The 27,835-nt window shown below is 40.6% G+C and overlaps 1 protein-coding gene across 4 annotated transcripts in view; it reads right to left on the bottom strand.

Annotated features, from left to right (window-relative positions):
* Positions 1 to 3,711: 3,711 nt before the first annotated feature.
* Positions 3,712 to 27,835, bottom strand: part of RHOJ (ras homolog family member J) — an 89,016-nt gene continuing 64,892 nt past the window's right edge. Inside the window, exons 2-6 of one of the 4 annotated variants that reach the window (XR_010130768.1) lie at positions 27,742 to 27,800; positions 15,766 to 15,930; positions 13,727 to 13,822; positions 12,553 to 12,672; positions 5,926 to 6,061 (exon numbers count right to left, since the gene is read on the bottom strand). Coding sequence is in view for 3 of the 4 variants with exons in the window: in XM_004055275.5 (XP_004055323.1) it covers positions 5,915 to 6,061; positions 13,727 to 13,822; positions 15,766 to 15,930; positions 27,742 to 27,800 (467 nt within the window). In the remaining variant the exon portion in view is untranslated. Of the gene's footprint in view, positions 6,062 to 12,552; positions 12,673 to 12,903; positions 13,032 to 13,726; positions 13,823 to 15,765; positions 15,931 to 27,741; positions 27,801 to 27,835 lie in introns of those variants that run through there. The other 3 variants (XM_063697884.1, XM_004055275.5, XM_063697885.1) reach the window with 3 other exon arrangements.

Genomic DNA, 27,835 nt, shown 5'->3' with positions numbered 1-27,835 from the left:
CCTCTGCAGAGATTACATTAGGAGGAACATGAACTGTTGCAATTGGGATAAAATTCTGCTGAGATGTACTTAAACAGTAATTACTGTTTACTCAGAGCAGAAAACAATTTAAACCAGGTGATGAGAAGGATGTAGAATTCATTAGCTTTCTTGCCCACAGCTCCTCTGGGAGAAAAGAATCTGATTGCTTGAAAAAAATTGATTTAAAAAATGGCAAATGGAGGTAATTTTAGATATGTATTCACAAAGCTGCCCCAAACATACTGCCCTATTCAGAAGTTGTTTCTATTTTTTTTCCCCCAAAGAACTAACATAAGCTCAAAAGATTGAGACAGACTTGCACAGAATCACTGGGAGGCTAAGTGTGCTGAGGTTGCTTCAAGGCATGACTCAGGTGTGGGCCCTGGAGACCCTCTCCTTGTAGAGCCTCACACATCATTTCCCCTGTAACACTGATCAGATTCTGTTTGGCAAAGATCACAGCATATACTGGGAGGCTTGGAGAACATGGCTAAAAATACAACAAAATTACTCCAGTTATAGTATCATGGAACTTCTGAGTCACTGCAGAACTCATAGAACAAAATGAAATGATCAAAGTAGAACATATTTAAAACACACACACACACTGAAGCAACCCTAGTTTTTTGACATAATATCCTCTAAGGACAAAAACATAGATTGTGACCAAGATTAATGGTGCAGATTTTACTCTAATTTCCGGTAGTGGAATTTCAAAGCCAAGAACTGTTGTTGAACTTGAATCTCACCATTTCACAGAGCAGCCAAGCCCTCTTTGACTCATTCTTCCCCTAACAGAAAGAGATCTTCAGAATAGCACGGCGGAGCTTCTGATGGCTGAAGTGCTGCTGAGTAGAACTGGTGCTTTAATTTCCTTTCTGGTCTTTGTTGACCGTTGTGGCACTGTGAACTGTGGCTTTATCTCGTATTTTTTTTCTGTTATTGTAGTTGTACATTTTAAATACAATCTTTCTATTGAGAAATATCTCACTGACGGTGAATAAATATTATTCATACAAGTAACTATCCTTCCAGCTATCCCCAAATCATCCTTTTCATGTTCCTGCTCAATGAAACTTTCAAAGTCATTTATTCACTCATATTTCTTGGTAAGTTTTCCTTGACTGCCTGCTGTGTAGAAGCAGAGAAAGTGACAGGGTGATGTCCTCCATTGCTATTAAAGCCCCAAAGGGCTTTGCCCAGGGTTCCGCTAGTTTTTTAGTGAACTGTGAGGTGGAATTACCCAGGATTATCACATGGTTAGCCCTGTTGACTGACTCTGCCTAGATACCCAGAACCATGGAGTGTTCTTCACGCTAGCAGTCCTTTCTTCCTGTGCTTCTAGAGACCAGGCAGAAGTTACCAACTTCCTGGAATAATTGTCAGCTGTGCGTTTTGGCTGTTTGGGTTTAGCTTCCTCTCCGTTCTCTAAATATTTTCTTTTTCAAAGTGCCTCACTTCCTTTGTTAGAAATTAAGTTTCCCTGACCTTCTCTTTTCCTTTCTGTTTCTAATGGTCCTTGAAATGAAAATAGTTCGTTGAATTTCCTTATGTGTACTTGGGCAGCCTACTCAATGACTCCTGGGAGAATAATAGCTGGTGACCTGTGGCGCTCTCTGTTGAGAGAGAATGCGCAGTTTGCATTTTGGCAGCTAAACATAGGGATGGATTTAAAAACGAATGTGTAAGTAGCTGGATAATAATTTCCAGTATGATGTCAACATTTCTTTAAAACAAAGCCTTAATTTCTAATCTTCTATCACTTTGGTCTCAAGGATGAGTTTGCCTTTATGAATGTAATATGGCAATCTTGAAAGCCTTACCTCAAGTCAAATATTTCTTCTTGAAGATGTTCTACTTTGCAAGGTACTGCCCACAGGAACGTATACCCTAAATAATGACTTTTTTTGTTGTTGTTGGCTTCAAATTCTGGATTTAGTTTTATTTTCTCCTAAAATTGTGAGTGTAGTCGTGATTGCTTTTTTACTACCATGTCATACTATTTCCTCCTTGGGGGTCCTATGCAAATTGCGTATGGTCCCATCCACTTCACTTGGTACTTCCCTTATGAACTAGAAATCTTCCAAATGGTTCTTTGCATATCCTGATCGGACATATTCTCACTGAAGTCTCAGGACCAACCCCCGCACCTTGTCATATGTGTATGACTTAGTTTTTGACTTCCTGGCTTAGTGCTTTCTGGGTTAGGGTTGCTATAATTATTGTCTTCAGCAATTGTTCATTTTTCTTTCTTTTTATCCATTACTTCTTTTATGTCAAAATTTCCCCACGTGATCAAGTAATTATTCTTTGTAACTTTTCTTGGCAGAGATCAGCCCGGATTTCTTACTGTGGATGTGGCTTTGATTTGTGTCCTAGTCCTTTTCTGTTCCCAAAATAGCCCAAGGAGTCCATTCATTCTACCAAACAACCAACCATCTGAGTGAAATAAATATGTTTAGCTACCTGATTGAGCCATTATTAGATGGGGGTTAAATTGCCATATACTGTGGATTTCAGGTATCTTAGTATGTAGGTCAAATTCTCTAGTGTATTACTAGTTTGATGGATTACTTTATTTTTAGTGGCCTAACTACATGAAGTTATGTGTTTAAAATGTGGCTGGAATCTATAGGATAAACAGTTGCAACTCTAATAACATGGCTACAAATCTCCAGCTTAATATGTGTGATAATGAATACATTGTAGTATTGGGTTGAAGAGGATTGTATGGGAAGCAGAAAAACTGAGATCTGTCCCAGCACTGCTACAACACCCTCTTTTTACCCATCTAGGCCTGAGTTTCTCAGTGGTACAATGAGGAATTCAACTATAGTTTCTGAGGCCTTGTCTAGCTCTGAAAAGCTAGGATTCTACTTTCAAATGGATATCAGCTGCCACTTCTTGACTTTGGAAGATGGTGTGGACCATTAAAGGATCCTTCTTCAAATTTCTATGTCTCTTCTTTTTTTTGGAGATAGAGTCTCGCTCTTTCGCCCAGGCGGGAGTGCAGTGGTGCGGTCTCAGCTCACTGAAAGCTCCGCCTCCTGGGTTCACGCCATTCTCCTGCCTCAGCCTCCCGAGTAGCTGGGAGTACAGGTGCCCACCACCACGCCCAGCTATTTTTTCTGTATTTTTAGTAGAGATGGGGTTTCACTGTGTTAGCCAGGATGGTCTTGATCTCCTGACCTCGTGATCTGCCAGCCTTGGCCTCCCAAAGTGCTGGGATTACAGGCGTGAGCCACTGCGCCCAGGCCTCTATGTCTCTTCTTATCTTTGGTTTCAGAAGACAGCTTAATCTTATAGCAGAAAACACTTTTTAGTGAAACAAACTGGATCTTGCCATGAAACAAGGAATAACTGATTAATTTGGCAGAATGACATCAACTTATTTAGGTTGCTTTGTTCTAGATTGTTTTATTCAGTAATTAGCTCTTAAGACCCCTGGGAGCCTGTGCTCTACCCAGACACTAACAACAGTCTCCATCCAGTTGCTGGTTCTGGGTGACATGATCTCCCCATCATGATCAGCTTACTTCCTGTGGCCCATTAGGGAAGTGGTGACCTCGGGAGCTATTTGCCTGTTGAGTGCACACACCTGGAAACATACTGCTCTCATTTTTTCATCCACATCAATGAGAAATGAGTGGCCCGTTAGCAAGATATAACTATGCAATCATGCAACAAAGCTGCCTAATAACATTTCATTTATTACAGGACTAAAAGTTCATTATTGTTTGTAAAGGATGAATTCATAACCTCTGCAGAGTTATAGTTCATACACAGTTGATTTCCATTTATAAAGGCAGAAAGTCCTTGTTTTCTCTAAATGTCAAGCTTTGACTTAAAACTCCCATTTTTCCAGTCACTGGAGTGTGTGCGTATGAAAGAAAATCTTTAGCAATTAGATGGGAGAGAAGGGAAATAGTACTTGAAATGTAGGTTTTTTGTTTTTTTTTTTTTTTGACAGGTTCTTGCTCTGTCACTCAGGCTGGAGTGTAGTGGCACAGTCACAGCTCACTGCAGCCTTACCTTCTGGGCTCAAGTGATCCTTCCGCCTCAGCCTCCTGAGTAGCTGGGACTACAGGTGTGTGTCACTACAACTGACTAATTTTTAATTTTTTTATAGAGACACAGGATCTCACTATATTACCCAGGCTGGTCTTGAACTCCTGAGCTCAAGCGGTCCACCCACCTCAGCCTCCCTAAGTGTTGGGATTAGAGGCATGAGCCACGGTGCCTGGCTATCACGCAATTCTTAAGTGCTTATTCCAGTAGCAGAAGAGATTAGAAAGGCTGGCTTTTTCCAACAGTGGGAGCTTGAATCTGGAAAGTCTTAAACTAAAGTTGTTGTAATTTCACACTACTAAGAAGCACTTTGCTCATGCAACTGAAAAAAAAATTAAGTGCCTACCTGGGTGATTCCAGGGCACTTATAAGCAACTAAGACTAATTAGAAGCCCTCATAGCCTCTAATGAAAAGATAGGAAGTAATTCGCTCTATGATACAAAAATTCCTGGATGTTTGGAATTGTTGTACATGATTGGGCACAGGATTCCTTACTGGGAGCTTTTGCTTTCCCAGGGCCAAAGTCCCTGTTCTATGTCACACATTGTGGAGGGTAGGGGACAAATGGATACAGAGCTTGGTATCCACTGATATGGCTCCCACAAAGACATTTGGGAGGATGAGTAAGGAAAGAGAGAGGCAATATCTCAGTACCAGTTGTAACTGGAAAATGTCATTTACATGGAATGAGAACTTACATGGGGCGAGCTGAGAAGCACTTTCAGTTGAAGCAAATAGAAAAATTAAGGCACTTTCCTTTACTTTTAGTTATTTTTAAACACGTATCTTTATGTTCAGATCTTTCTTTTATAACTGGGTTATAACTGGGGAGAATAAAAGGATCCGGGCGTGAGAGAAAGTGAAATCAAGGGAGGAAGAGGGCATGCAATGGGGGAAGGGAGGAGCAGGAATGTCCACTTTACTGAATACACAATACTGTAAAAGATGGATCCTGCCATATTCTTCCCCCAATCAACTTGGATGAAAAACAGAAATACTACATTCTTAAACACAGTTCATTTTTAGTTTGTCGTGGCAATACATGGAAAAAAATCAGGCCACTACTAAGCATTTATAGAGTTCATCTTTGGCAAAAATGTGGACCTGCAACAATTCAGATGGTTTTCTTTCAATCAGGTTCAAAAATCATGGCTCTGTAAATTTCCAAAACCTTTAAAGTCTTCTCGTGTCTTCTTATAATCAGGCATTCAGAGGTACGTGTTGGTTCTAATAGCTTTGGTAGAAACATGCTGAAAATAAAAATGAATATAAAATGCCTTGTCTTTAGGCTAATTTGGTATGGATTTGTAAGGCCTGAGTGAACTGGAAATTAGTACATTTCTTGAAATAATACAAATGAATGTGAGACACATGGGTAGAACAGCAGATTCAGAAAAAAAGGTTAGTATTGTAGTCCCAAGTTTTGTAAAAGACATCAAGTAAGGCCACCAATAGAAGAACCAAGTTTCTTTTTCGGGTTCCCTGGGGTCATTTCCTATCAGCTTCACGTTCATGAGCTGGGGATTTGTAAAATGTGAGATGGCCTTTGACTTTGCTTTTGATGCGATCAGCAGAGGCACTGTCTGCAATCCAGGCCCAGCATTCTCAGAGAGCGTGCAGTACGGATGCTTCTGGCTGGCAGGGAGGTCGTGGCAGTGGGCTGACTAGTGTGCTGTGTTGGGAGGGCTCAGAGGGTGGTGGGGCAAGCCTCTGTGCAAAGGGAGTTCCTTTCTGGTCGTGCCCTCCTTTTTGGCTGGAGCTTGGCCACAGAGATTGGCTGCCATTCTCATCCCTGGATGGGGTGGAGGCAGGTCCCAGACAACCTCAGATAATTGAACAGCAGCTGTGACCGTCAGAACAGCGTTTCTTCTTTTTCTTGGGGTGGAAAATGGTGAGGATTGCTTCATCAAAAACCGCTTTGAGACCTTTCTGAGTCAGAGCTGAACATTCCAAGTAGCACTGTGCTCCGATCTTAAACACAAAAGAGAGAAAGGCATGAGAGATAAAAAAGAGAGAAAAGCACAGTGGTATCAACTCACTGCCCAGACAAGCACTTACTTCTGCCTGTCCTACAAACAGCCTGTGGGGTGGTTTGGATTATGTTTGTCTTTTTTTTTTTTTTTTCCATTTCAATTTGTATCTGTTATCCTATTTTTTTTTGTATTTTTGTATTTTTTACCTTCCTTTATTAGCAATAAATGGTTGTGGATCACTTCTGGAAAGCAGTAGATCCTAAAATTGACCCATAGCCATTTATTCCTAAGAACATAAAAAATGCAAAGATCTAAAAAATTAAGAGACAATTCAAAACCAATGATATAATTTAAATATGTTTTGTGAAGAACAGGGGTGCATGATCTTGTTTTTCATATCCTCTCATTTGTAGGCAGAATGTGTAAATCACATACAAGTGAAATGTATCTTCTTTGGTTTGATAAAAGGCAAAGTGTCAGCTTGGTTGATAAAGCAGACAGAAAGAGAGTGAGTGATATGGTTTTATAGGTCATTCTTGATTAAAATGTACCTCTTTTAAGGTATGCCTCAACAAGGTAATATCCAATTGGCATTATTATTTAGTTTTAACATACTTTATTTATTTATTTTTGAGATGGATTTTGCTCTTGTTGCCCAGGCTGGAGTGCAGTGGCACCATCTTGACTCTCTGCAACCTCTGCCTCCTGGGTTCAAGTGATTCTCCTGCCTCAGCGTCTCGAGTAGCTGGGATTACAGGCGCGTGCCACCAAGCCGGGTTAGTTTTTGTATTTTTAGTAGAGACGGGGTTTTCCCATGTTGGCCAGTCTGGTCTTGAACTCCTGACCTCATGTGATCCGCCTGCCTCAGCCTCCAAAAATGTTGGGATTACAGGCGTGAGCCACTGCACCCAGCCTTAACATACTTTAAAAGGCATATTTTTTAAAAAGTTAAAAAAAAACCCCACTAAAACATGTAACAATAACAATAAAACATGTAACGATAATCATAAAAGACATTTAATGCCAGAGACATCCTCCTTGTCAGTGTACAGTCTATATATTTAAATGATAAGGTATTTCATACTTGCATAGGGCTTCATTTGAAATATTTCGATGATTTCATACTATGGTGTGTTTGATAATCACAAACCTCTCATGAGAAATATAGAAATTCAGGCCAGAACTATAGATTCTCATTTAAAAATCACAGACCAGGGCAGACCGTATTTAGCAGTCAGCTTCTTGTGAAGGAGACCTGCGGTTTTAATTGTTCACAAGCTCAGGAAGAGTCAATGATGTGATGTTGGCCTTTTACTATTAAGGACATCTGGAGAAATGACTTTAGTTTTTGATTCACATTTTAAGAATCACTTTGAAAAATTAAAGCAGATTCAGAAGAGGTTGGCTAAATGGTGAGTTCCTGGAAACTACAGCAGACAAATGGCTAAAACAAGGTAGCAAAATCATAGGCCTATTATGCCCAATAGCTTATGTAAATGATAAAGTCGGGCTGGCGCAAGACAATAGGGAGAGGAGGGGACTATGGTGGGCTGTAAAGCACGTGCCCCCTCTAGGGTGTGCAGTCTTATCAGCTTCCAAGTGGTAATGCTGGTTTCCTGTTGCCCATTTTTGTATTCTTCAAGAGGAGTTGGAAATTTGGATTTTTTATTTAATATTTACCAGTTTATGAAATATTTACCATGGGCCAAGCAAGACACTGACGTGGGATATATTTGGCAGCAGCCAGCCAGTTTGCAATGTGTGGACTAAATGAACTTGTGGTTTAGCTTAGAACACAGCAGGAATAACCCCAGAGAGGTAAAATGAATTGCTTATGGGCACTCACCTAGAAAGTGAAAGAAATAGACCCAGAATCTGGGTCTCTTGATACATGTTCGTTTCCTTGCTCTGTGGCAGTAACTGTGACCCCTATCACTCAGCTCTGCAAGAAGCTGGTCAAGTTGACAGTTAATGAAATGAGATTGTCCACTTATTTCAAAGGCCACAAATATGAAAACTAACCATCAAATAAAGTGGTTTTGGTTGGGCCCAGACACTATTTCCTAAACTCTCCGACAGAGATTATGCATTTTTAATTTTTTTCCTGACAAGAATGGTTACTGTATGAGCCAAAGGAAAATACCAAAAGAAAAAGATGTTGGATGTTGAAAATCTATTTTATGGCTTTCATTTTGACCATGGTTTGGTTTTCAGATTAGAAAATAACTTTTTTAAATAATTAAAAACAGTTAGATACAAGAGAGGAATAAAGCGCAGAGAAAATTTTCCTAATAACATGATGAAATGCCTTCTGTTGCATTTTGGGACTGTGTTCAATGCTTGATTCAAACACATGTGAAAAGCACATTAATCTAATGGCAACGGCGTTGCCAACTGAATGATTCTGAATGACTTGACTGTAACGTGGTGGCACTTGTCTGGAAAAATACCTAGAAACTGCCGTAGCACCTTTCTATCTGGAATACCTCTCCACTAAGGATCCCAAGCCTAGGATTGATTCTGCCTGGAATTCCAGGACAGCTGGGCTGAGCTTGCTCACACCTGGAGTCCTGCAGGAGGGTCAGGGCACTCCCCATCCTCCTGCCCCCAGTGTGCAGCTGACAGCATGTCAGGCTTTGCCTTTTGATGGAGCGGGAGGAGCCCAAGCTTGTCTCTTCCAATTCAGACATTTCTGAAGATAATGAAATAGCAGATAAAGGCATTATTGTGTAACTGAGTTAATATGACATTATGTTGTACTAATAGAAAAAGTAGTCATCAGATTATTGGTGTCATTTGGGAAACACGTGTGAGAAACAGAACCCAGTTATGAGGTAGGTATTGTTACCATGTGTCAAGTGCTATGAGGGTCGGAGAAGAATTCATCCCGGTTCAAGGAAAAAGCACAGCCAGATTGCTAAAAAAATGATCTGTGTCCTCAAAGATGTGAAATGAAAAATTGTCTCAAGGAAATGTGGCCCTTATTACAGCAGCAACTTCATCTGCTCCTTGGAGCAAAATGACCTACACAGTCAAGTATTTAGAAGCCATCTGGGAGGGTTCAGGATTCAAGCCTCCTTGTTTAGATACACATGAAAGCAATCTGGAATGTGTTCTACCCAAATGACTTATTTTCAAGAAAAAAGTAGAGATTGAGGGTGTAAACTGAAAAAACACTTTTCTGATTGTTTTATAATAGCTAAAACTTATTATCTCAAAAGCAGGGACATTTATCAGCGATGTACAGAAGATACAAGAGTGATAAGAAATAAAAAAAAAACCATAATGACTAATCAAGTAAAAGAAAACCTAGTACTTCTTCCATGTTGTTCTAGTTGGGGCAGGACAAGTTATAGAATAATATAGAAAGTAACTGGAAGGGATAAAGGCAAAGAGATCTTCCCAGCTGTGGACATGTCTGAGAGGGCTCATGGATTTAACAGCAACTATAGTTTGCTGAGCTGGACCTTGTGGTACATGAGCTAATTTCATTGTCACAAGAACTTTACAAGGAAAAGTCTGTCACCATCCTCATTTCACAGCTCAGGAAACTGATACCCAGAGAGGCTAAGTAACCTCCCTTATGGCCACACAACTAAGAAAATGGCAGAGATTCGAATTTGTCTGCCTCCTGAGCCAAAGTCTTAACTACTCTTTTGGGCTGTCTCTAGCAAATGTAATGAAATTGTGGCTGAAAGGGAAAAATTAATGAATAAATGGGTGAAGCTGTTATGGATATAGTAAAGGTGATGAGAGAAGGGAAGAAGAAGGAAGACATGTCCTGTAAATGGAGAGAAAAGAAGAGAAGATGTTAGTGGAATAAACAGAGTAAGCTCGTATCTAAAGAAATGGCTAGTAGCAGAGTAGTTCTTTATTCCTCATTTGAGAATTAGCAAAGGCACACAGAGAAGGCAAATAGAGAGCCAAGAAAAAGAAAAAGAACCAAACAGGTTGTAAGAGAAAAGCTGCCATCTCAACAAGTCAGCATTATGATCAAATTGGTGAAAGAGGAAAAACATTTCTAGGCCAGACAGATTTGCTGCTGATCTTTGAAGACTATAATGCAGAGATACCAATTCAAGGGTGGATAATGTAAAGTGTGTTACTTGAGTATAGGATAATATGGAGTGGTGGGGATTGTGGCAGACTGAAGAATACATGCTTAATCTAAGAGACTGTTTAACAGTTTCTGTTGATGAGGAAATGCTGGGCTAGAGTTGCTCGACCTTCTGAATTTCTTTTAGAAGCTAGAAATGTGTTTCCAAACTGTTAAATGTTGGCCACTAAATTGCATTAAAAATATGTGTTTGGAGTGATGAAAACATTTGTGGGTGAACTTTGGCCCGTCAGTTGCCAATCTGCTCCCTATGCTTTAAAGGATGCCTTTGCATGTCATGGTCTCCCTGTCTAGAATTTTGTGCCCTCCCCAGACCCCTTTGCCCACCTGAAAAACTTTTCCTCATCCTTCAAACCTGGATAAGATGTTAACTGGTTAAAGAAATCTCTGAAAGCTCCTTCCGTGAATGTATTAGTCTCTCTCTCTTCTGTGCTACCTGGTACATTGCCCAGATGTGTGTTACTGTGTTTATCCAGGTGGCATGCTTTTGTTTGCCTGTCTCCCTCCTCTTCTGGCCTTTGTAACCCAGACACCAGCAGTGAAGTGACTTTCAATGACCAAGGGAGAAAGGGAAAATGGCCAGCACAAGGCAGGTGGCAGTGACTCTTCCAGTCAGGAAGAGGGCATTAAAGACTCCAGTTGATTAACGTGACTGAACATTGATGACAGGATGTTTGCAGCAATTTTGCTGCTTTAAATCCCACCTGTGCATGTTAAAAACCCAGCAGGAAACTTAGCAGGTGCCAAGTTAAAGAGTGACAACAACAAAAGGCACAGTGTGAAGAAGATGGCCGGAGAGGGCAAAGAGAACCCAGAGATTAAAAAAGAAAAAATGGCAAATTCCTGTATCAAAAAATACCTTAGGAAGTCTGAACTTAGAAGATCATGTTTAGACTGTATTAGATGGAACTGGGAAAGAGAACGCACAAAGAATTACAATCTTAGAGCTAAACAGTGTAGCATCCAGCATAGCACCTGGCACATATTAGGTGCTTAATCAATTGTTGTTTAATAATTCTAGCAGCAATAGGGACAGTTACAAATGTGTAAAAGAATGGGAAAAGTAGGCTGAGGATTAAAAACTACAGTAATAAAAAGAAGAGGGAGGATAAAAGAAGTCAAAGAATAATGAATATTTATAATAAATTAGTGCAAAATATGCAAATGTGGTTGACTTTGGAGTATAAAGAATTGTAAAGGTGTATGATATAAAAATGTCCTTTGAAAATAAAACACCCTTTGAGACCAAAAAGAGATGTTAGGTGGAAAATGCTTTGGAAATGGAAAAGTATTGAACAGAAAGAATCAGATATGAAAAATCTGAACTTGCAAAGCCTTTAAGTTGTGGGGGAACTTTGCACATGAAAATAAGGGACTCCAGTATATAAAAAAGAAGCCCCAAACCTAAAGGTTTCTTTTCAGATTATAGGAGGGAGGCAGAAGAGCGGGTGGTTAAAGCACAGTTTTCTATCCTCACTCTGCCACTTGCTAGCTGGGTGATCTTAACCTCTCTGAGCCTCAGTTTCCTGTAGGAAAGTGGAGATAATAATATACACACCTCAGGGGGTTGCTGTGAGGATTAATTAAGACAAAGGCTGTAAGGCCCCTGGCACCAAGCCTAGCACATTATAAACACTCCATAAATGCTAGCTGAGATTATAAACTACTTGACAGAAAAGTCAGAGAGTAGAGAAACTTAAAGCATCTCTATAATTACATGAATTGTGATAAAACAAGTTAAAATCTTGCTAGGTTTTCTTCTAAATTGGATTTTGTAAGCTAAACATGATTCCGTCTGTATCTGAGAGCAGTTGCTAGGAGAAACTAGCAAAAGGCAATATAAATGGTGAACTCAGCCATTGTTCCAAAAATAAGTATGAAATGAGATGGGAGGCTTTGAAACGACTTCTTTTCAGACAGAAAAAAAACAACTTCCCCAATGAGAGGTGAGGCTAGGAAGCTGACGGCATGAAGGAACACAGAACGCGAGTTCCTGCAAGAAGCTGGTGCCGGCCAATGGGGACATCCTGGCTGTGAAAAATGTGTAGAAAGGAACCACCTACAATTATTTATGGAGCTACATATTTAGGTATCTTAATGAGAGCATTTGAGGCTGAATGTTTGAGGAGAAGGTAGAAGCACCTACAGGCATAAACCCATTTCACCCAAGGAAAGATACACAGTTGGAGGTCATTTACGTAACGGTCAGGTACACGGGTGGTGATGTCCACAGAGCTGGATTGGAAGTTTTTGACTTTGTTATTAGCTATGTGCTTGTCTTCTAAGACTGTTTCCTCATCTGTAAGCTGAGACCAACGCTATCTGCTTAAGAGGGTTATTATGAGGCTGAAGTGAGAGATATTATTAAGTACTTAGGATCCTAAGGACTCCATGGACGTCTGGCGCTAGTTAGTATTGACATTACTGTGCATAGAAGTAGGAAGAGTTCAGTATCTCGATCAGGTGTTGTGAGAGGTTCTCATGCAGGATACCTGTAAAAACATGATTGTATTTAATTCATTTCTAGTTGAGTGTATCATGCTTAGTTTTAGTGCCTGCAAGCAAGTTTTAATAAGATAAATGCATACAATTTTGTAAGTGAAGAATTTGTAGTTAATATTCTTGACTGGCTTGAAGAGAGTGACTTCTAACTCTGCCTGCGGTATGCGTTTTACTAGGTTAGTCACTTAGAAAGTAAGATAGAAAATTTCCAAACCTCTGACCTGGGTCAATAGATTTATGACTTGATGAGGAGTCCGATTTAAGCTCTGGAGGTGTGATTTATCGGCTTCCTCTTGCATAAAGCACGTCCACCCTCTCGAATCTTTTTCAGTGGCTGCTTTGCTCACATCTCGGGGTAATGGGGGAGGCAAAGACTTGGTGTCTGGCAAAAACTTTCTAAAGCATTTTCTTAACTCTTCATGTTAAGCTCTCAAGAAGGAAGAAAGGTCCATGAAAACAGTTCCAGCTCTGAGCTATTATCTGCCAAACAGCCACTTAGATCCCCAACTAGTCACTTTTTGGTATCTGTTATCCTTCCAGATGCTGTTTGTGACACAATCCAGGCTCTCTAAGTGGCTATTCATTATATGGTGAGAAATACTGGACAAATATAACCCTGCCAGATGCCAACCCAAGTCTCTCCCAAGAAAATCACAAAATGCCTCTTATGGGGTTATTTAAATGAGCTACATCCATAATAAGCAGTGAGATTTACAAATATATATCTAACGACTCCCTATATTCATACTAAATGTGGCAAGTAGATGTTCTAGAGGTTGCTAAATCAAATGATAAGTGCTTCAGCTGTTTAAATTCACCAAATTGCTTTCTGAATGAAAAACAGACAATGCTGGCTGACAAGAAGGCTAACCAAATGGCTCCTTCCAGCCCGACTAGAACAGAGGGGGAGAATAGAAAGCTTAGAGAAGATTCTAAACACATTGCACTTTAAAGCAAAACCCAATGTTGCACACCCATTTCCAAAGCATACAACACACTTTTCTCTCAGCATACATTTAAAATGAAATTCAAATCTGACTGTACCGCTTTTGCGAGCTTCACACCATGCTCGTAAGTGAGAGGTTTCTCTTTCATATACAGCAAACGGGCCAAGGTTTTTGGGTCATCGCGGAGATCAATCTGGCAAGAAAACACACGTGAAAACTTATTTGTTTTCTCAGGCCTTGCCAGATATTTTAAACTGTGACATCATAGAGTCTTTTTCCCTGTTAACATCTTTGAAGTTGCTAAATTTTCTTTAAGGAAGCAGATTCACATGCCCATGTTATGTCTAAAAAAGTAAAGCAATTTCTTTGTAAATGTACACAACAGACTTTCCTTACGTTTTCCCCTTCAAACAGTTACCCTGTAAGCTGAGGACTACTCGGATGATTCTGTTGCTATCTCAGATGTTTTTTCAAAATTTTCTATTTATTTCTAGATTCTACTTACAGGGCATGCAAGATAACCAATCAGTCTCATTGCCTTTCAGTGAGGCCTTATTTGATCCCAAATTATATTACTCATTATTTACTAGTTTATTTCCTGGCTTTGAACACATCTTTTTTTTTTTTTTCGCTTTTCCAAATAAAATCTTCATCCTCAAAGGAGGTATGAAGATTTGCTACCTGTGAGGATATTCTAACAAATGTTCTGCAAGCTCTGGAAGGCAAGTCCCTAAGAGAAATTTTCAAAGGGTTTGCTCAAGATAAGCATTCATCTTTTCAAAGGTAGAACTTTGAAGATAGCATTTATATATCTGGATTAGATTTGATAATTTAATTACATATTTTGGTTGCTTTAAAGCCTCACTGTGTATGCGAATCCATGTGTTCATGAATGGGTGTGAATGTGGGAAAGCAAGGGCTTGTGTCTTAAAGAAAGACCAATATATTAGGGTCCCTTTTATAAGCACATTACTCAGCTCTACTAATTGTGTGTGTGTGTGTGTGTGCATGTGTGTGTGTGTGTGATAATTGTTCAATTTTGTGCCTATCTCTAATAAAATCAGCTTGAATCACAGAAAGGTGATTGAATGTTCTGTCACATATTTGGCAGCAGGGATTCAGGCTCCATCAATATGGGCAAACATTATTATCTGGAATTCAAGGCAAAAGACTTCATTTAAACAAACAATTATCTTTCAGAGCAGAAGCGTTAACTATGATTACTCTGATTTATGGAGATGTGTATTCCTCTACTTTCTCTAAGTAAATACATATACTGTGTATTTATTTTTCTTTTCTCTCCTTTGTGTTAAAAAATTCTCTTGTTCAAAAAGAACATAAATGAATAATAGAAAGAAATAGCGTATGAAACAGATAACAATGAAGCCCTTCAGTATTCGTATATTCCTATGTCTTTGGGATAGTCATTTGGATTTTAAAATGACAAAGAACAAAATCCATTTAAAACTATAAACAGTAACAATCCTTAATACATTTGATGTGATTGGCTTACTACTGGAAACTCAAACTATGGAAATTGATTAGCTTTCAGAACACTGTAAAGGCTTTCACAGTTGTAGGTTTGTTTAGCTGGTATATGTGTTTTAACTTCTTCTCTAAGATCTGGAAGACCAAGAGGTTTAAAAGGAATAGACAATGGTGAATTTTTATCTTCCTTCTCCAGAAGTGTAATTAAAGAGTTCCTGTCATAGAATGCCTATTCTGATTGCTGTGGTCACCTTGACACTCCTACCTATTTTGTGATTTTAAAACAACTGTGGGTTTCAGATATAAAAAATACTAGATAATATGTTCAATTGACACCCTCACCTCATTGCTCTGTTTCAAGCCTGGCAAAGGGTGTCTATTTTAAAAATTACTTTGTTATTTAAAAAAAATCATAGAGATTAATTTTTGAAGGCCATATCAAAACTTTCTGCTCCATATTAAATAGCTCTATTATCTTTTCCACTATGGGCTAAATCATCATGCACACCTTAAGAACTTCTGTTCATAGGATTGACATGTCTGAGACGCACTTCCATACCGTTTGGCAGAATAGGATGTTCACGAGGTACCTAAAGGGTCTTCCCATTTTTGCAGCCCGCTCCACCCTGCCATCGCCCACATTTTAACCTGGGTCCCTATGAGGACATAAGGCACGTGAGGCATGCAGTCCTTGAGCTCGGGGACCCATTCCTCCTGGACATTGTGGTAAGAGGCAGGGTTTACGACAGAGAAGCAGATCAAAAACACATCCGTGTTGGGGTAGGAGAGTGGCCTCAGCTGGTTGTAGTCCTCCTGTGGGAAGAGCAGACAAGGGTTTGTACAGCCTGTGTAAGGTGTGTCCCATGTGGTTCCAAGGTCAGATTGCAGGTAAGAGTCCACTACAGCGCACTGGGATCCCGTTTCTTGCTCAAACCTGGAATCTGGTAGTTCTTTCTCTACTAGAACTAAAGGAGCCATCAGTCAGAAAAATACCTTTTTGTTACGTACGGAGATTATGTATTGCCCCTTCTTAAGATGAACTTAAAATATTTTTAGCAGTTTTATTGAGATATAACTTATATACCTACCTATATATACCATAAAGTTCTTATATACCATAAAGTTCACCCATTTATTTTTTATTTTTAAATTGTATACATTTAAGGTATACAACATGGTGTTTGATATACATATATATGCTACAGTGAAACAAATTAACATATTCATCTCCTTACAGCTTACCTTTAAAAATATATTTTACGGCGAGAGGACCAGAAACCTACTCTCTCAGCATATTTCCAGTATGCAATATAGTATTGTTAACTATAGTTATCATGCTGTATATTACAGCTGTAGACTTATTCACCCTAGCTAACTGCAGCTGTGTACCCTTGATCAAAACCTCCCCGTTTCCTTTCCTTACTTGCCTCTGGTAACAATAGTTCTACTCTCTGTTTCTATGTATTCAAAAGTTCACCTGACCAGGCACAGTGGCTCATGCCTGTAATCCCAGAACTTTGGAAGCCAAGGCGGGAGGATCACCTGATTCCTTGAGCTTGAGATCAGCCTGGGCAATATAGCGAGACCCTATCTCTACAAAAAAATACTAAAATTAGCTGGGCATGGTGGCACACGCCTGTAGTCCCAGCTACTCAGGAGGCTGAAGTGGGAGGATGGCTTGAGCCTGGGAGTTTGAAGCTGCAGTGAGCCGTGATCATGCCACTGTACTCCAGCCTGGGCAACACAGCAAGACCCTGTCTCAAAAAACAAACAAAATAAAACAAAAAACCAGAAGTTCACCCATTTAAAGTGTAACATTCAGTAAAGATTATTGCAATTCTTCCATCAGGTTGGAATTGTGTTATATTGAATATACTATATTTAAATTAGTGAGCTATTTGCCAAGGCAACAGGAATCCTCTCCTCACACGATTAAAAAAATTATATCCAAATTTAATTTAGAATAAATGAACTAACATGCAAAACAAGAGTTATTGCCAAATTTGACACCACAATATTTGAAGAAATATGTTGAGTGAGGGTTTAGAGCTAAGAATTTTGGATTTGTTTCAAGTATTACTTAAAGGCCAAATAAAATGCTAGCTTAATTATTTTCTCTCTAAAGATTTTTCAGAGCAGAATATGCTCATGGAAGAGTTTCTGGTTACATAAGATATTTATGTATTTGCTATTTTAGTGGGAGTTGATAAATACAAAGTAAAACTGCGCATCATTTCGACTTTGGGAAAATGTTGGCAAGGGCCTTTTACTGTATGTAAAATGTTTTAGGAGGTTCCAAGGTAAAACCTGATATTTCAATAGAAAGTTTCATATGTTTTTATAGAATTTAGTAACACATAAACAGTAACTTTGTGTGTAAGCGTGCATACACATACCATATTTATATATACATCACATATCGCAACATGACATGTGTCCATACACACCATACATAATTTGTATGTGTATACACACTATATATGATGTGTGTGCACTATATATGTGTGTATACTATATGTGCAACTAAACTTATATGTTCACACCTATGATATACATGTATTCATAGAGATGGGTTAATAAATAATTAACTCATTTATTAGGGGCATGACTACTCTTCATGAAACATTTCAGAAACTTACAAAACATGTATGTGCTCATTGCAAAAATGCAAACATTGAAGAAGTACACAGAGTTGAAGTGAAAGCTTGTTTTCATCCCTGATATGATGTCTAATAGTATTTCCTCTCCCCAGAGGGAGCTACTGCTTAAACATTGTCCTTCCAAACATTTTATTTTACTTTATTTTATTATTTGAGATGGAGTCTCAATCTATTGCCCAGGCTGGAGTGCAATGGCGTGATCATGGCTCATTGCAGCTTCAGACTGCCGCGCTCAAGCGATCCTCCCACTTCAGCCTCCCAAGTAGCTTGGACTACAGGCACATGCCACCACACCCAGCCAATTTTTATTTTTTTTGTAGAGATGGGGTCTCACTGTGTTGCCCAGGCTGGTCTTGAACTCCTGGGCTCAAGCAATCCTCCTGCCTCAGCGCCCCCCAAAGTGCTAGGATGATAGGCGTGAGTCACCACACCTGGCCCATTTTATATTTATGTATGTATACAACATACACATGTTTAGTTTAAAAACAAATTGATTAAATTGTTCATATTGTTGTGCCACTTGTGTTTTTTAAAACATAATATATCATGGATATATTTTTAATATCAACCTTTCTATTGACTTTAATAATATATTTATTAGATAACGGGTTGATGGGTGCAGCAAACCACCACAGCACGTGTATATCTATGTAACAAACCTGCACGTTCTGCACATGTATCCCAGAACTTAAAGTATAATAAAAAAAATTTAAAAAAAGACCAGAAAAGGAAGTACACACATGTGCACACTACATACACATGAGACTGAAAGGAAGTACCTTAGAATGTTAAGTATGGTCCACTCCGGTTGGTGGGCATGCATTGATCTATTGTTTAGCTACTCAGAGTATGCAGAACACGGGACTCAGTATATGTGGCCACTACTGCTACTACTATTAAAACTTAAGCACAGGTTTTAGGTACCTAATGCAAAATGCAAAGCAAGATGGCAATGATGCTGAAAAGTAAAATCCTAAAAAATAACAAAACAAAACAAAAAAAACCCCTATTGTGGCTAATTTACCACATTTCTAGTCAATAATTGGGAGTTGGGTGCACAGCTGAATAAACACTGGTCATACTGGGAAGTTGGGCCAGGTCTACTGGGTTGCATCTCAGCCAAGTTGTGCCTATGTCTGTGTGTGTGTGTGTGTGTGTGTTTGTGTAGCTGGCGAGGCAGTGGAGAAAGGGATAGCTAATTTCTTGGCACTACCCTATCCTCTTTACACAACTAGCTCTGAAAAACAAATCTCCTCTTCCATGGTCTCCCCACTTCTCTCTTTTCTCTCTGGAGTGTTCCCTTAAAGAGCAGCTGTAAGGCCCGTGAGCCAAGCAGTCTCCTTCCCAGGCTATAATCTACAGCTGTTCACCACACCACCTGCCCTCTGCCACTGCATGCTCCCATCTGGGTTGTCATAAACGGAGTAGGGACCATGTTGATTTTTTTCTCATCCCTACATGTACTCTTTCCGCAGTAAATATTCAATAAATGCTATTGACAGACTGGAAGAAATGACCTCTACAGTGACCTGCAAATGAACACATGGCATTTCTGTGGGCCATTTATTGCAGTGACTTTTATTAGAATCACCTGGGGAGCTTTAAAACCATCCTGAAGCTCTGCTAATCAACTCCTTTCCCCACCCCCTTTTCTACTCTGGAACCAGCTAAATTAGAATCTCTGGAGAGTGGGCCTGCGTATCTGGGAGTTCTGACTTAATTGGTTTGGGGCGGGCCTGGAGTTGAGAACACGGCTGTACTTCACTATCATCTCCAACATTAATGGAGGATGCACCCAAGGGCTTATTACTAAAGGTCAGCCATTGTTTCAAACTCTTATGTATGTTCTCATTGCATCCTCCTGATGGAACTGGAAGGATGGTACCATCAACATTCACATTTCATAGAAGAGGATGTTAAGGTTTAGACAAGTTCCATGATGGGCCAATGTTACAGAGTTCATAAATACCAGGATGGGGTATTTAGCCTAAATCCAGCTCTGGCTCTCAATTGTGACCACACTGTTTTCTGCAGCTCAGAATTTAAAGTGACAGATTAAGCATTTTCTTAACTCACTTATCTAGGAATCTTGACTAATATGTTACCCAGCAATCAAAATGTTTGACCACAGGATGTATCATCTATTTGATGGCCTGCATCTGCTTCAGATTACCACTGGATGGCAGCAACACTGTATATTTAAAACTTCAAAGCCAAAAACCAAAGCAAAACATCATCAGGAGAAATGTCACAACTAGATTAGGTAGGAACAAATAACTGTTGTTAATAGTCGAAAAGGAGTATGCTTGTCTGATTTTTTAACCCAGTGGCTATCAAAGGATTTCTATTTACATTATGGAAAAGTTGGAAGACCATGGGTTGCTGGGTTGACTGTAGGTGGGGCAGGTGAGAGAAGTCTGTTTCTGATCATTTACCCTCTTGGCCCTCCAGCTGAGTGGTTTTTGATAGTGTCAGTCACTGGGCTCACCGTGCTCTGTATTCTGGATCTCTCTTCTGTGGAAACCTTAGTCCTGCTGTATCATTCCATTTAAAAAGATTTTGTGCCTACTGAATGCGTAGCACTGTTGAGGATGCTGTATGAACTATATAAGGTGAATAAGAATTGGCAATTCAATTGGGGAAAGAAAATGAAAATACATGAAATAATTCGATTTATGTGGAAGTAAGACAGGTTAGGTTTCTCTTACTCTTTGCTGGCTAATCTCAAAATGGAATGATGTAGAATATTTATCTGACTGAATTGGGAAAATACAATTCCAACACTAGAAAAGGCCTTAAAGATTAGCTAATGCAGTGGTTTCCAAACTACGCTCTTCAGTCCAGCAGCATTGGCATCACCTGGGAGCTTGTTAGAAATATACATTCCCAGGTGCCACGCAGCTCCCCCCGCTACCGAAGCTGAGGCACTGGGGGAGAGGCTGCACCATCAGTGCTGTAACAAGCCCTCCAGGTGATTCTGATGCAGCCCAAGTTTCAGAACCACAGGTGGCTGTTCTTCCCTCTCCCCTGAGCCAGTTTTATGGTTTAAGAAACAAAGGTCTAGACAGATGGAGTAATTTAACCAGGACAACAGAGCAAAAATACTTTTAAAGAAGGCTCACACCTGGGCTATTGGGAGCTAACCCTGGGCTACAGCTATAAAATATGGCAAAAGGGTCAGGATTAATAAAAGAAAGTGTCCCCTTGGGACTGGGGGGGTTGGGGGGAGTTGAATTTGTGCCAGCTGGTAACTTAATGTTTTTTCACAAGGGAGCATGCTTTGGCCCTGGGTTGGATGGTAACAGGTGGAGATGATGTCAAGCGGCTACGAGAAGTGGATAAGTGGTTTAGTTGGTATTTGAGGCCCTTTCTAATGCTGAAATTCAGAATGGAAAACAGGTGCTTATTTGCTTCTTGAAGAGACAGAGTTTTAATCTAAAAGAGAGGCTCAAATGGGGCTTTGGAGGTAAAGTAGACAAAGAGGCTAGGATTGGGGAGTGCAGGGAAGGATTCGGGGCAAAGTAGGCCGTTGAGTGCCTTTAGCCCAACTTCACCCTGAAGGCAAGAACATGTTCAGTTTGAAGGCAGATCTGGTGCTCTGGGGTGACTGTGGGTGATTATTAAACACGAAAAGTTCAGAGAAAGTGTTAGCATCAGATGCGCCAAACACCTGGGCCCTAAATATTATAGGCTGCATCATGACGCAGGTAAGTGAAATTATTTTCTAGATAGCACTTCTTAGACACTACATATATTTGCATCACCTGTGGACCTTGTTAAAAATGTAATTTTGTTTTTGTTTGTTTGTTTGTTTTGAGATTGGGTCTCGCTTTCTGCTCACACTGTAGTGCACTGACCATAGTTCACTGGAGTCTTGAACTCCTGGGCTCAAGTGATCCTTTCTCCAGCCTCCCAAGTAGCTGGGACTACAGGTATGCACACCACGCCTGGGTAATTAAAAAAATGTTGTAGAGATAGGGTCTCGCTATGTTGCCCAGGCTAAAGTGCAAATTCTTATTCAGTAGCAGGACTGGAATGGAGCCCAAGAATGTGCATTTCTAGCAAGTGTCCAGGTGATGCTAGTGCTACTGGGTCCAGGGGCCACACTTTGAGCAGCAAAGAGAGTTGTGCTGAGCTCCTCCCACCCCGCCATACCCACATTAATTTGGAAATAGAATTCTGCTTCCAAGTCTTGAGTTTAATGACATTTATCTCAGATTTTTTGGTACAAGTCTCATTTTCATATTCACCCATAAATCAGGCTTAATTTGAAAAACGTGGGCACCATGTATAGTGTGCGTGCATAGCATGGTGCTTAAGAGCATGAGTGGTGGGTAGAAATTCTCTGGGTTTGTGACTATGGTGTGATCCTGGGTAAGTTCTCCATGCCTCCCTTTCCTTATCCATAAAATGAGGCTAATAGTGCTGGCCTTATGAGTTGTTATGAGAATAAAATACGTTAATATTTGCAGGCCACTTAGAACATTGTCTTGAACATGGTAAGTACTTTAATGATCCAGTAAAAGAGTCCGTCCTCCAGCCCATATCAACAACAGCTGCTGGTCCTGGAAGCATTTCCCTACCCTTATTGGATGCCAGGGCTGATTCAGAAATTAACTTTTTCTGAACTGAGTAGTAATAAGACCCAAATGTTTGCAAACTCCAACTGCAACTCTCAGTGTTCCTACAGCTCTCTTTTTCATAATTTGGGGAGAAGTAAGATTGTGTCCTAAGGTTGCTTTTACTAAGCAGCTGTCATGTGGGCAAACTTCTCCCTAATCTCCCAAATTGCCTACTCCTGAAAATCCCACATGAAGATACACGTGAGCAAGAAATTTGGAGTTGTTCACTGAGGGAAAACATTTGTTCTGAGGTTTTAGGCAAACTTTCCATAGAGGGTTGCTGCCAGATCCTGTGCTCCAGATGGCCCCATTGGATCAGCCAATAGCAAAGGGGAAGGCTTATGTGTGTCCTTCCAAGTGGAGCCTGGGTTGCCATTCATAAACCCTAGCTGTGCTTGCTTCCTTGCTTGGTTGCGTGCTTCCTCAGCCCTTGGGGGAAAGCGGGACTTCAGAAATCAGGGCCTGGGGGAGATGTGCAACATGCAGCCCTGGGTGAGTGAGGGGCTCGGCTGATGGCCTTCCTTGCTTCTCTACTCCCACAGTCACTGGTGACAGCTGAGCTGCTGTGGGCTGTGCTTTCTCAGTGACAGACACCATTCTGTGCTTGCCCACATGCAGTGGTTCACCCTTCCACAGAACCAGGCGCCTGGCCAGGCTGCACCTGGCTCCTGACACCAGGAGACGGTTATTCCTCCCTGGCAGTGCTGCTAACTGCCATTTTCACAGGTGTTGTGTCTGAGATATGCCCATCCTAAAGTCTTGCCCAACAGGCCACAATCTGAGTAGGGCTTTGCCCACATCATCCTTCTAGGTGAGGCCACATCAAGAGAAGGAGGAAAGACCTTGTCTTAGTACTATGGCTGGTTCCACTGTAATGACCTGCAGTGAGGTAGGAGGACATCTGGCTGCAAGCCATAACCTGGGAAAGAGCCCTCTCCCAGTCTGAAGTTCATCCCTCAGCTGGTGAATGCCCAGGGTTGGCTGTGGCATCCCCAACCCAACCAACACCCTGCTGTCCACTTGGTCTCTCCTGAAGCATTGTAAACAAACTGGCCTGCAAGGACATCATGGGAAAGTCAGCTCTGGGACTCTTTCACAGCTGAGCCAAAGATCTGAGCTCTAGATATCCCTTTAACATTCAGTAACACACTACTAGGGATATGTCTTGTACAGGATGAGTTGGCACAACCTAAATAGATTTGGCTTACAGGGCTGGTTGGCCTTATTTCCTCCCTAGTGTGATCTAAGAAGTAACATGCACTCACCCTGAGAAAAATTCCTCAATTCATTGCCTAATCTAATGTTTGGAATTCTACCTAACAGAGAATTAAACAGAGTTGTGAAGAATCTATCTTCAAAGGGCTCCACTCCAAGTCCAAATGTTAGTTTGTTTCAGGGTTTGGGGAAGGGAGCTAATGTTTAACAGCAGCCACCACATGTTGACAGTGTATGCAAGTGACTTCATTATAAACTCTCTTTCTTTTTTGAGATGGAGTTTTGCTCTTGTTGCCTAGGCTGGAGTGCAATGGTACGATCTCAGCTTACTGCTACCTCCGCCTCCCGGGTTCAAGGGATTCTCCTGCCTCAGCCTCCCAAGTAGCTGGGATTACAGGTGCCCGCCACCATGCTCGGCTAATTTTGTATTTTTAGTAGAGACAGGGTTTCACCGTGTTGGCCAGGCTGGTCTTGAACTCCTGACCTTGTGATCTGTCTGCCTTGGCCTCCCAAAGTGTTGGGATTACAGGCATGAGCCACCGCGCCTAGCCCATTATAAACTAGCTTTAGCACATGCTTGCCTGAATTGTGGAGGGGCAGGAGTATCTCAGGCCATGGCTCATGGGGCTGTAGCCAGGTCTGAGGCAGACTAGGTGCCTCAAAGTCAAGGGAAAGCAGGTCAAATGATTTTGTTTAGTGCTGACATTGAGGGTTGAAACAATGAGTTCCTATCACTTTACCTCTCAGAACACATTTGCTTCAGTTAGTTCAAGACAAAGATGTGGAGGATTGCTTCTTGGTTTATTCATGCACAAAAATCTAATTATTCAAGCAAGATGGACTCTATAGCTGGATTCAGAGACATTTTCTTTTTGTGGTTCAGGGATTAATCAATTGGTTTTGAAGTCATCTCTCTTCCATTGTAATTGACAAAATGAGTATTTTTGAATTATACATGTTCTTTAGCTATCCAGCACATTTACTAGAATACAACCGAGAAGAGGCAGATTATTCTACCTAGGACTAGGAATGGAAATTTTGGGACACTGTTTCCAAATTAAATTTGTTACAAAGTCTTAATAGCTGAATTGTAGAACTACGGGGATACATTTCAGTAATGGTTATTTTCCATTGCATCCTCCTAACTTTCAGAACAATGCCTCAGCCACCAGAAACGTTTAGAGTAGTGCTTCTCAAAATTTAGTGTGCATTCTAATGATTTGGAGATCTTCTTAAAATGGATTTGCAAATTCAGTAGGCTGGGGATAGGCCTTGAGATTCTGCAGTTCTAACATGCTTCCTGGTGATGTTGATGCCACTGGTTGGTGGACCACACTTTGAGTGGCTCTCAAAGTATGGTGTAGGGACCAGCAGCAGCATTGCCAGAAAACCTGTTAGAAATGCAAACTCTTGGGCTCACATCTGTAATCCCAGCACTTTGGGAGGCTGAGGTGGGTGGATCACCTGAGGTTGGGAGTTTGAGACTAGCCTGGGCAACATGGTGAAACCCCCGTCTCTAGAAAAAAAACACAAAAAATTAGCTGGGTGTGATGGCAGGTGCCTGTAATCCCAGTTACCTAGGAGGATGAGGCAGAAGAATTGCTTGAACTTGGGAAGTGGAGGTTGCAGTGATCCAAGATTGCGCCACTGCGCTCCAGCCTGGGTGATGGGAGTGAAACCCTGTCTCAAAAAAATAAAAAAAAATAAAATAAAAGAAATGCAAATTCTTGGGTCCCACCCTAGACCTGTAGAAGCAGAAATTCTTGGAGTGGGTCACAGTAGCTGAGTTTTGACAAGCCCTACAGGTGATTCTGACACGTACTCCAGTTTGAGAATCACTGTTCTAGAAAATGAATTACAAGTTATCCTGTAGTGTAACACATTCCCATTATTTAGTAAGCTTTTAGAGCTGAAAGGTCTCCCATGGGTCTAGCCTCAAATCCTTTTTCCTAATTACTCCAGTTCTATCAGGATTTCTTGAGATTATATGTGAAAAGTCCTCATCATAGAATTTTAGGCCTAGAAGGAACCTTAAGATATGTTCTGATTCCTTTTCCCCAGGCTTTATGGTTCCTTTTGAGCCTTGTCTACCTCTGAATATAAAGCATTCAAGTGAGAGTTAGTTGAAAAAATATCTTATAATCTATTTGTTATATTTTATCAGTCTTCATCGCTTTTGTGTCAGAGGTTTGGGCCATTCTGTTTGCTTTGATGTGGAGTTTAAAGATATTTTTACAATGTCTTACAGCTTCAACTCTTATACCAGTATTATTTAAATTTTTTCTTAAAAGGACAGAACAGTGGGAAAAATAATTAAACTCCACAAGAGCTTTTAAAGAGTTTTATCGGATTTAAAATTAAACAGAAGCCTGTGGAGGATTTTCTTGGGGCAGTTAACACACAGGAGGCAATACTTGTTGGATTGCTGCAGAAGAGGGGACAACTGACTGGGCAGCAGGGGACAGAGAGACTTTTTCGGAAGCCAGAGGGACCAGAGAGAGGTTTCAGAGTCATGACATAATCATTGCCATATTTAACTTTTCAAACCGGATTATATTAGTAAAATTTGACTATGAGGGAAGAGGGTATAAACTCCTCTCTCTTTCGGTCTATGAGTTCCTGATGAATGGGGACACCCCAGTGATTATGTGAGTGAATTAGAGCAGGCAACTTTGGCCTCCAAAGTGGTGTACCCTTGTTGCTGGAATGCTTTCTGTTTGGGGTATGAGTTATCCTGAGGCTCTTGTATCTTAGATCAGAGGGGCAAATCATTTTTTTCATTTGAGCACATGTGGTGCCTCCTTTCTTAGTCGTATGTCTTGCTATTGGCGTGAGAGGTTGCTACCACTCCCAGTTCCTGGCGGTAGCTTACCAAAACAGGCATCTGCCAATGAGGGGACGCTGGATGCTCTTAGAAGCTTTGAGTCTGGTGCTAGATTTTCCAGGTTCCACACCCTAGCCTGGCCAACACCAGCCTTTGATGTTCCACACACATTTATACAGTGGTCCTTACAAATTTTCACAGAAATCCCCAAAGAGAATTCCATTTATTTATATTCTTGTGAAGAACTTTCAAGTTGAGCAAAACGATGTATATCCAAACAATTGTGAAAAAAAAAAAAAAGGCCTAGACGAATGCATTGCTACAAATAACAATTCCCAGGAAACTCACACTGAGAAATAGCAGGGTAAAATATTCACTCCAAAGAATTTAAGATGTATGAATTTGGACAGACTGAACAACCCGCTGATTTTGACCTAAATAGATGACCCAAGACATATGGTAACAAAAGCTCTATCCAAGAAATTGGGCTACGGCCATCAGTTGCTTAACCACTTCCCCTCCACCAACCCATGAACTGGATTAGAACATTAGAACATGAGAAACTTCGTAGCGATGTGTGGGATGCTGGGAAAGAGAGATTAAGCGCCATTTTCACCCAAAAAGAGCATGTGCCAGCTGATTAATTGTTGAGGGTTTTAGCCCGTTGTCTTATGTTATTGGTGGGCCAGTTTCTCCAACTTGAGGAAACAGTCCTGACAAAGTGAGAATATTTCAAGAATCTTAGGGAATTTAGAGTCAACCCCCAGTTATTCAGGGTTGACTCTCACTTTTGGAAAACATCTAGGATCCTGGCTTTTCTTCCTTCCAACTCTTAATCCATCTTCTCCCTCTCTCCTCCCCTCACCCCCACCAATCTCTTTTTGGGCCTTTTCACAGTTCATTAGGCAATTCAAATAAAGCGTGGGCAAAGAAATAACCTGAAAAAAAATGGGTGGAACTAAAATTTATGAAATTGACCTATGAATCCTGAATCTGGAATAGGTTTCCACAGAAAGAAATTGAAACTCGTGGTCACAAATCTGTTATTCTGGTTTTTGATGGTCATCAGTCAAAAGAATCATTATTTACCTACCAATGCCTTGAATGATGTAACAATTTAGATTTTTGTAATTTTTAAAATATTGAGAATGTGCTTTTGGTTGTCATTTAGGCAGACAATAAATTGGCCCCAAATGATCAGAATGGGTAATATCTGTGCTATGAGTCCCATCTGCCTAAGCAAACGGATCTTTTTCTCCCCTACACCACCGCCCTCCAATGAATCAAGATAATAAAAATGTACCTGTCCCGCGGTGTCATACAGTCCGAGCAAGTGTTGCTTGCCTCCCACAGTCACAGTAACTAGGGGAGAAGAGAAAAGAAGAGGAGAGTCCATA

Source organism: Gorilla gorilla, chromosome 15 (genome assembly GCF_029281585.2).
Source record: "Gorilla gorilla gorilla isolate KB3781 chromosome 15, NHGRI_mGorGor1-v2.1_pri, whole genome shotgun sequence".
NCBI classification, from domain to species: Eukaryota; Metazoa; Chordata; class Mammalia; order Primates; family Hominidae; genus Gorilla; species Gorilla gorilla.
The sequence above is the reverse complement of the archived record's forward strand: the minus strand, read 5'-3'. Positions and strand labels throughout refer to the sequence as shown.